Here is a 10,709-nt window from a genome sequence, read left to right as displayed (position 1 = left end):
CTTAGAAAAAACAAAAAAATAAAATGACAGAAGGCGTATCAAAATAGCAAATCGCGACAGAAAACACAAAAAGGCGGACCGCGTCACCTCACCGATAACCCCAGATTATAATAATGCAAAGACAATGCAATAGAACAGAACTACGTCACAAAAATACGGCCACTGTTTCCGAGCTGAAGTTAGAAGTAATAAGCTTCATAATATTGTATCTAATTATTAGTAAAGTATTGGGAGCAATGCCGCAAGCTCACGAAGTAAGAAAATACGGCAAGAGAATATACGGTGTATCATACGATTAATTATCTATGAGACAGAATTGAAATTAGGACTGTAAACAAGAAGAAATCAAATCGGAATCAATGCAACGCACCGGAGAAACAAGCCACACTGCAACTGGAAGTGTACAAGAAATACTTACTACACATTAGAAATAACACTACAAGCTGAACGAAATATGTGATATCAATATCGCAAACTGGAAGAACTCATATTGGAACCAACGCAGCTAACTGAAGAAAAAGCCACAAGTTGAAGGCATATTTGGATGACAAGAATAAACGCTTGAAGCTGGCGCAAGAACTGACTTGGCGAGTGCAGAACTGAAACAGCCCACCACAAATAGGTACCATCAAAACGGGGATAAAATTCGTACATAATAATGTTACGAAGGTCTCATGTAATCCCACACTACAAATTCTTCATAATGGACTGATATCGCGACAAATAACAAAATTCATCACAACAGCACGAGATTCCTACGAAATATAAGAAACTGATAACAAACCATTAAAAGAAGAATTAGGAAACAAGAAAGAAGGAAAGATGCAACAAATCGCTTTCCTCCGTCTCAATACGTGTCTTCCTCAATTCCAAGGTTGTGGCTGGTCGGCCACCCTCTCCCATCTCTAAGCGTGTCACTTCCTATAAAATCTGTGCCCCTGGTGTATCCAGCTAAGAGTAGACTGGGTCAGGCTTTGCTCTGGGTCAGGCTTTGCTTGGATTTTGCATAGAACTTGACACTCATGAGATCTCCATTTTAGCGGCAAGAATAACATTTTTATTGAATTTGGCTCAATTAATTTTTTTGGTGGATACATACTCTACTATAACTACTAATCAACTGTCACAGTACCTATATTTTGTTAATTTTATTTCGTGTGTGATAAGAAATCTTTACCAACTAGAAATTCGGGAGAGCGCCATCTATCGTAAAAGAGTAAAATTATCTGATAGTTACGTAAAGCGTACGTTTCGGCTGCGTTACGGGTTCCCCTAGCGCTCCGTTCTTTACATTCTCCACTAGATGGCGTCTCTTGTGACATTTAAAATATAATGTATTGTTTTGAAGTTCTTGAAGTTAGGGTTGTTTTCAGAAAATTATTTTTGTTACTGAATTTTTGGGATTTCCATTTAAATAATTGTGGTCTTAGACGACATTTTTTTTCAAACTTAACCAAATTTATAAAGCTTAGTTATTTATCAGGAGCCAAAATCTTTAATTCACAAAACAAACATAAAATCATAAGCCGGGTCTTCCCTTTTCATTGAATAGAATCGCGACGAAATAAATTTCAATTCATCCACTACATTGTTCGAAATCATAATGAAATATAGTCCCAACTGTATAACATTCCTCGTGATAACCGCTCCAATGATGTTTTTGTTTGGAATATCCACTTTTGTGTCGACATAATGGGTGTATTCAGTCGGGAGACTGAAAAGTGTCGTCTTTATCGGGCACAATGGGAGGGAATCAAAGAAATTAAGGATTCTGAGTTGCTTTACCTAGTTAGTATTATAAAGACAATTCTCTTGTTTTACCTATTACTAATTTTTGCCAGCGGCTTCGCTCGCGTTCCTTCGCTTCGCGTAAAAGGTTTACCAGGATGAAAGGTAGTAGTTACTTACCGCCCGTGGCTCTCCCCGCGTTCAATGAAAATCTACGCTAATTTTTATTCCCGAGAGAATTTGCGATATTTCTCTCCACATATTATAAAACATCCAAAAATTAAAACATTTTGGTGATTTAGTCTGATATTCAGGCAGTATCCTCTTTTGTTCACATAAATTTTTACTTGCAATTTAGATAATAAACAATTACTATTACATTTTTTCCGCTACCCTAACCCTTAAATAACCATCACCACCAACATTGTACATACCTACATAAAATTGATTTCAGCTCTGATATGACTGATTATTATTAGTACCTATATTCTCTCTGCGACACGCTTATGAATGCCAATAGGCAAGGGTAGGCTGGCAAATTACCCTCCCGGTACCTCCTCATTTCTTCCTATTCAGACTTATACTTACGATACGGCATTCATAACTTACATATCATGGATGGAAGGTTTATCTTTAGATTTGAAATTTAAAAATTTAGTATTAGTACAATCACGTCTTTATCTCTTGCGGGATAGACAGAGCCAACATTCTTGGAAAGTCGGAAAAGCCTCGTTCAACTGTATGGCTCTATGTTGGAATTGCAATTCACATAGTGTCAGATTCCCAAGTTTATAAGCCTGTGAATAGGACCACAGTCCTATTCTTTTTTCTATTTGTGCCGGGAACCAAGAAAGTATTTATTACCCGAAATTCCAACGAGACATAAACTGGCCGGAATAGTATAATGCTCGCACTAGTGAATAAATAAAATACATAAATAACATACTAACACATCTGTACACAGATGTCTTAGACACTTGTTAATTACCATGAAAAATAGGAACTATAAAAAGATAAATAACCAGCAAATCGCTGATATTATTGTCACACTCCCGTATCATCTTCACCCTATCACCCCAAGACAAGTAGATCATCCCAATGATTTACGCAGTATTATACATAGTAAGTATTTGTCTTATGTGAATACCTACATACATACACATACATATAGTCACGTCTACATCCCTTTCCGGGTAGCCAGAGCCGACAGTGTTGAAAAGACTGAAAGCTATTCAGCTAAGCTAGCTATTCAGCTATTTGGCTTGATTATAGAAGTAGGGTTCAAATAGTGACAGGTTGCTAGCCCATCGCCCGTAAGAAGAATCCCAAGTTTATCAGCCTTTCCCTTAGTCGCCTTTTACGACATCCATGGGAAAGGGAAGGTGGTCATATTTTTTTTTCTACTGGTGCCGGAAACCACACGGCGATATGTAAATACCTGTATAGAGAAAATATTTTATCAAAGTTTCATATAATCTTTTTTCCCTTTAAAGTTGTATTATCAAGATGGCGACCGTAACAACTTTTCCTAATCCACCTCTAACAGCACCTACTAACTAGACTTTGTCCGAGGCTTTGTTCCCGCGGAATTTTATAAGAATAATTGTAAAAAAAAAAACAAAACAAACTTTATTCTGCCACTTGATAAAATAAATACGCCGCGTTAAGTACTTTTACAGCAAAAAGGAGAAATCAGTTTTCTTAAGTTTGTCAAAAAACAAATTATACCTACTATTTCTAGTTAGTTGAACTAGATTTTTGTTAATCATAGCTAAGTATCTTTTTATAAAAAAAAAAATTCCAATTGGTTTTAGTTTAATTGCATTTTAAGTAGGTAACTCATAAAATATAGGAACAAATCACACACCTTATAAACACTTCTGTTAGTATATTAATTATACTATATTTAATGTAACATAGACCAATACCCAAAACCCAAGCCAATAGGAAAATCGTAAATAACTTATGTTAAATGAGAACCGTCTCCATTTGATATACTCATTTTTATGAAGTCGGTTAAATTGCTAAAACCTCCTAATCCGCATCAAAACCGATTTAGCTAAACCAGAGATAATCGCGGACAAACATACATACATACAAGTCTAACCGAAAACCACCTTTTTATTGAAGGCGGTTAATTACTTAATCTTTTTTTTTTTTTTTTTTTTTTTTTTTTATTTATTTGGTTCACAAAACTGACATTACACAACAACAAATCTTTAGTAACACATCAGAGACTCGTGCGAAAGTGTAACATCTTCTCGAAGTGAACACAACATGCGTTCTATTAAAACAAAAGAAAAAATAAAGTAGTACATACACTGAATAATAAAATTGAAGTTGAAAACAAGAAAATAACAATCATGTGAGCATATTTCTCCTGGCAGTGTTGGTCGATGCACCGAAAATATCAAATTTTGTTGCCGCATCGTTATATGCAGAGCAGATGCGGACCATCGGTGAATTAACCAAATACAATGTGCGTGCAAAAGGGATAGAAAAAGTTTTTCTGTTGTGAAGTCGGCTGCTTGGACGTGGAACAGATATGTTTATTTTACTTAATAGTTCAGGGGAATCAATTAGACCATTAATTAGTCTGTGCAAAAACAAAATATCCAATGTGTTACGTCTTTGATGCAGTGAATTAATTCCAAAATATGATAGTCTGGACTCGTAAGATTCCAAAGTGCGACACATATTTTTTGAGTAGGTTAGGTGATACAGGAATTTCTTTTGAATCTTTTCCAATCGACCGGAGTGGACTTGAAAAAACGGGTTCCAAACAACAGCACAATATTCCAACAAACATCTCACGAAGCAATTAAACAAGAGAATTGTTATTTCAGGATCATTAAAAAATTTACATTTTCTTATTACAAAACCAGCCAATCTAGAGCCTTTTTTGGCGATGTGATCAATGTGTTCTTTAAAATCTAGTTTGCTGTCTATGATCACGCCTAAATCACGGGTATGAGACAACTGAGGTAAGGGATGATTATTGATGTGGTAGAATGAAGACTTAGGGCACATTTTACGTGAAAATTTTATGTGGAAACACTTAGACTCATTGAGTGACATTTTATTTTTACTGCACCATAAAATCAAGCGATCAATATCGTTTTGTAGTTGAATAATGTCATCATCACTTTTTATGACACGGTAAAGTTTAAGATCATCAGCAAACAAATGATATTTAGAGGATATAGTAGTACCCAAGTCATTAATAAATAATATAAAGAACAAAGGCCCTAGAAGAGAGCCTTGAGGAACACCCGAAGGAACATCTTTGGCTGCTGATTTAAAACCCCTTATCTTGACTAACTGAGATCTGTTTCGAAGATATGACTCACACCATCTCAGAAGGCTACCACAAATTCCCATATGTTCCAACTTCTGGACAAGTAGAGAGTGATCAACCACATCAAAAGCTTTAGAAAAATCAGTATAAATGGAATCTACTTCATTTTTATGATCCAGTGCATCATAAATGTCAGTGACGTATTCAAGCAAGTTTGATGTGGTTGACCTGCCCCTCAGAAACCCATGTTGATGAGAATCTATGATAGGTTTAACATGATACAGTATTTTCTCCTGAACCAATGACTCAAAAAGCTTCGGGATAGCAGACAGTATGGATATTGGCCTGAAATTTCTGATGTCACAACAATCTCCCTGCTTGTGTATTGGAGTAATGTGAGCAAGTTTCCACTGAGTTGGAAATTGGCCACATGTGAGAGATTTGTCGAAAATATAATGCAAAGGTGTAACAAGTTGTGAAGCACAATTTCTGAGGAAAATAGAAGGGATAGAGTCAGGACCAGGTCCCTTATTGGTGTTAATGGACTCAAGTGACTTAAGAATCTCGTCCTTTGAAAGCTGAATTATACCCAAAGAAGATTGGCTCATTGATGATGTATCAGGGTTCTGTGGTGAGGCTGATGATTGATCACGTGAGTATGTCGAGTTGAAGTAATCTGAAAATAAATCGCAAATCTCCTGGCCACCACTGGCAGTTTGGTCACCAAGAAACATTTCATCGGGTATATCATTGCTGTTTGACCTAGTGGATTTAATGAATGTCCAGAAATATTTCGGGTTATTTTTGATGTAAGATTTTGAGTCAATCTTTAACTTGTTTAAACAGTCTTGTAGTAATTTGTCACAACGATCGCGAAGAATTTGATAGGATAGTAAGTCTCGAGGGTTTAAGTATTTTTTGTATTTGCGGTGAAACTTTGCTTTCTCCTTTAAAGCTTTGATGAGGGGATTGCTAAACCAGTTGGGGTAGCTATTATTACCTTTATAACATGTGGGAGTATATTTTTCAATGATAGGATTTATAGTGTTATAAAATAATTCAACTGTTTCGTCAATACTTTGCGTAGGTTTAAATAAAGTGGTCCAATCTATTAATTCCAACTCTTCGTTTATTTTTGAGTAGTTTGCTTTTGAAAAATTAAGATACATCGTTTTTTTAATTTTAGGTGGTTTAGAAGAAGGCAATTTGAATGAAATATCTAAGGTTGGATGATGGGTATCTTCCGGCACCAAAGGATTGCTGCAACTGGATACTTTGAAAAAATTGTTCGAGTTGGTAACTACGAGATCTAGTATACGGTTGTTAGAGTTTGGAATATGATTAAGTTGATTAAGGCTGTTGAATGCTAGAGCATCTACTAGTAGGTTGTCAATAGGGTCGGTAGAGGAATCAGGTAAAAGAAAATTGGACGAAGGATCAAGGTTCCATCGAATTCCAGGACGATTGAAATCACCAGCCAGGATTAAAATAGATTGTTGAGGAAGCTTATGTTGAACAACGTCCGTTAAGTTAGACATTGCTTCCTTCATATTCGTATAAGATACTGGAGAGGGAATATATATACCGCCTATGCATATTGGGATAATGGAGCTTCCTTTTTTCACTTTGAGTAGCACCCACATATCCTCGCTATTTGACTCCCATTTCAGTTTACGCACTGGATTGTATTTTTTAAGGACTGCAATGATGACCCCTCCACCCCCCTCCCTCTCAGATGCCGTAGAATAACGATCACGCCTGAAGATTGTATAACGGCTATCAATAATTTCGTGAGAAAAAACAGATTCCTTCAGCCATGACTCCGTCAACAGAATAACATCCGCCTCTTGTTTCAGTGCATTGGCCAGAATTATGTCAGTTTTTGTATTGAGACCTCTCACGTTTTGATACAGAAAATTTAGATTTAATGTTTTTAAAGATACCATTCAAATAATTAAGTTTAAGGATGAAAAGTGAAAAGTATTTTCAACTAGGTACAATACGACGTATTACAGGGTACTCAAGAAATCTATATCTCTAACTACAAAACTCTTTGAGGTTGGGTCTTTTCTCAAATGCACCTTGCCGTTTCTGACCCACACGAACTGGTATTTCTTCTCCTTTGCGAATTTCCGTGCTGCTGCGTGGAGTTGCTTATTGCTGGGAGATAGATGTTCGCAGATGTACACTGGTGTCCTTTCGCCTGCTAACCCGAAATGAGAAGAATTCAGCTTATCGTGTTGGTGGACCCTATTGAAGGTCTTGACTGCTGCAATTAGATTGTCACGGACCAGTGGGCTGGATAATTTTACGACTATAGAACGAGGACGGGATGAATCCTGGTTGACCTTTGCGACTCGGTGATAGTTGAGTACTTCGTGCTCTCGAAGACCTAGTCCCACAGTGGCGCTGAGTTGCTTTACAATAGTGCTCAGATTCTCAGATTTGTGTTCAGGCACGCACTGGATTTCAATATTGCAGTCGCGTGACTGTTGCTCAAGATTATTCAGCCTGGTGTTCAAATCTACAACTTGTGATTTTAACCCAGCGTTTTCAGTCTCTAATGTCCTTATCCTGTTCTCCTTAGACTCAAGGTCAGCTTTAACTTCCTCGTACCTAGATGACATATAGACAATGCTCTCCGTAAGTTCCTGTAGTTTGCTCCTTGTGTCCACACTTTCAGCCGCAAAATCGCGTTTGATATCTCTAGAGAATTTTGATAGGTGTTCTTCAAGCAATTTTTCTAAGTAAGTTTTCAAATCCTCGCCAATATTACTGGGAGATGTGTCTGTTGTTGCTGGTGAAGGAGTGGTCACTCGACTATCAGCAAGTTTACAATCTTGGCACTTCCAAGTTGCCTTGTACGTCTTAGATTCCTTGCTGAAATTCTCTGAAGGAACACCCAAACACTGGTAATGAAAAGAATTCGGGCATCTAGAGCAAGATTTTACATCACTCGCTTTAATTTGCTTTGAACATTTTTTGCAGAGACTCATATTGCAGCATTCAAAGATTTCTTGCAATTTTTTTTTTTTTTTATAATGGCAATACTATGCGTACGTCGAACGTCAAAGTCGAGTTTCAGATGACAGATGTCAGAGGACTGTCACTGTCACTCAATTGATATTGACACTATTGACAACTTAAAATGCAAGTTTAGTCGAAGGTAGGTAGAAAAATTCCGCGCTCACGTCCAAAGTAGTGTAAAAATTGCAACTTATCTTTCTCTTGATTTCTTCTTTGTAGTCCAGTTTAAACGTGAAAAAACGACAACACAGCTGTATTTAAGCCAGGGAAACACTTTAATGTTACTTCTAACGTTAATAACAACAATGTGGAATATTTTCGAATAAAAAATGTAGGAGCTCAAAGTACACGGTAGGCAGGGTGACTTTGCAATCAAATCTTCCAAAAATATGCGAAAAATATTGTAATTTGTATTGTTATCAATATGACGAAAGTAACTACGATTACGCAGCACTTGGCCGTCATCTTCTTAATGGGCGGGTCTGTGGAGGGGAGGTGTCTGAGGATGCAGTCAGGCCCGTGAGCTGCCGGCTCCTGCTTCAAACTGAACGCCGTCAGTTTTTGCATGTTTCTTTAATTTGATTACGTTACTGTAAATAACAATGAATTGTCTAAATATACCTATATATATGTATATATTATATATATTTAGACGGCCTCTGTGGCGCAGCGGTAGTATGCTTGTCTGTGACTCCGGAGGTCCCGGGTTCGAATCCCGGTCAGGGCATGATGAGAAAAGAACTTTTTCTGATTTGTCTGGGTCCTGGATGTTTATCTATATAAGTATTTGTAATAAAATATAGTATTCGTTGAGTCAATATCTCGTAACACAAGTTTCGAACTTACTTCGAGGCTAACTCAATCAGTGTAATTTGTCCCGTATATATTTATTTATTTATATATTTATATATATATATATATATTGGCATACTAATTGACATATCAACCCACAGCCCAAACCTTGGGTCTAGTGATCATTAAGAATATTACTGCAAGATATTTTGATGCTAATTGAGAGAGAGCGTCGGTAGTTGAATAATTAAGATTCCCGGTTAAAATGCGTGATGCGAATAAAAAGCGCGGATTCAAATCCCACCTCTGCCATGTACAACGACTATTTTAGAAGTTGAATACATTATATTGTTTTAATACTAACCAATTGTCTTACGGTGAGAGAAAACATCGTAAGGACATTCAGGCAACTGTATGTGTAACCATGATTGATACAAAACGGGTGAGATTCCCCTGCATAGGTTGCGGAGAACGGGCGGTCCTTCGTGTAAAAACTTAACTCACCTAATCCAGGATCCATGGTCAAAGGCCCCGGGCTCCTCTCCAGAATGGTGCGAATGTAAACGGGACTAAAGCCAGAAGCAAGAAAGAAGGATATATAAGACTGTAATATATTCAATGCTAATTACTTACAGATTGATAAGGATTTTTGAAATTCAGTAGATTGGTATCAAGAAGACTTTTCTATAGAATAGAGATATTTATATACACGTTTACGGTTCAATACATATTTCCAACAAAATCTTTCGCGCAAGAAGTGTATTAACTTTGTTATTAGTTTGGTATATAATTATCAAATCATATTAAAAGTTAATATATAATCGTTATCAAACAAACACATTTCAAAGTCATTGTCAAAGTAAACAAGTATTTTTTTTTTAATAGTCAAAGGCCATCTTAATGCTTAAGCTTAAAACTTCCTTTATATTTTCCTGTTGTGGGTCTACTGGCAGAAATTTGATTAGAAACTTACTTTTAAATCTGTGGTACTTACATAGGGCCCTTGCACAAAGTTTCTCCTTAGTGTAAGTTCTGGTTGTATTTTTTCCTCGATGTAAAATATATAAATAAACAAACGAGAGACGAATGAGCTTAGACTACAAAAATAAAACTACTGAGCTCAGACAGATGACATCATAAGTGACGTCCTGTCCTTTTGGTAAATAAAGTTCTTTAAACCGATATAAGCATAAATTACCATTTTAGACTAACATGGAAACAACATTCGAACAATCAGTTCAATAAAAAGAAAGCATAACTTAACCCGAAGCTCAACAATCGCTTTGGTCGACCTTTGACATTTAAAATCCATAGCCATATACTTTCCTTTGAATCTGCAGTTTTTATTCGAAACTTCTTTGCCGACTTGGTTTTCTTTCAGAAGTGGAACAAAACGAGTTCCAACTGAAGTGAAGATGTTTAAAGTTCCTTTTGCCCCTTTCACTCAGAGCCTATTTGTATAAGGAGTCTCGTATTTTGAAAAGGGAAAGAGAAAATATCGCTCATTGAGCAATGTTAAACAGTGGCTATTGAAACGAGCTAAAGGCTTTAGAAAATCACCCTCCTTTCGAGTCGCTTTTTGCTGCCTCCATTTATGTTTTCCACATTTTCCATATAGAATTTCGTCGTTGTAATGTCGACCGAATCTTCTTTTGACTCACATCGGGCGCTGCCAATTCAGCAGTAAATTAACACCATTCAGAGGCTTGAAAGATTCTCGAAAGGAGTCTATGATTTGAGCCAATATGAATAACATTCAATGGATTTCTGAAGCGACAAACGATACTGACGGAGAAATTAATTATAGGGTGTTTGTATATTTTTGAAAATAAAAACATCTGCTTGCATGCATTCTGCTTGGGGT

At 36.6% G+C, this 10,709-nt stretch overlaps 1 protein-coding gene across 1 annotated transcript; it reads right to left on the bottom strand.

The window, feature by feature from the left end:
• Positions 1–7,035: 7,035 nt before the first annotated feature.
• On the bottom strand, positions 7,036–8,620 carry LOC106142983 (uncharacterized). Its single transcript, XM_013344943.1, has 2 exons — positions 8,501–8,620; positions 7,036–7,935 (listed from the first exon to the last, which is right to left on the bottom strand). Exons 1-2 carry the CDS (start codon positions 8,618–8,620, stop codon positions 7,036–7,038), a joined length of 1,020 nt encoding a protein of 339 aa, XP_013200397.1.
• Positions 8,621–10,709: the final 2,089 nt, after the last annotated feature.

Source organism: Amyelois transitella, chromosome 2, assembly GCF_032362555.1.
Source record: "Amyelois transitella isolate CPQ chromosome 2, ilAmyTran1.1, whole genome shotgun sequence".
Lineage (NCBI taxonomy): Eukaryota > Metazoa > Arthropoda > Insecta > Lepidoptera > Pyralidae > Amyelois > Amyelois transitella.
The sequence above is the reverse complement of the archived record's forward strand: the minus strand, read 5'-3'. Positions and strand labels throughout refer to the sequence as shown.

What these genes read in the sequence shown, in the direction of transcription:
- LOC106142983 (XM_013344943.1), bottom strand. Translation starts at nt 8,620, where the DNA reads ATGCAAAAACTGACGGCGTTCAGTTTGAAGCAGGAGCCGGCAGCTCAC. An exon ending in AGATGACGGCCAAGTGCTGC is followed by an intron (nt 7,936 to 8,500) that starts GTAATCGTAGTT and finishes TTTCATTACCAG; the next exon opens with TGTTTGGGTGTTCCTTCAGA.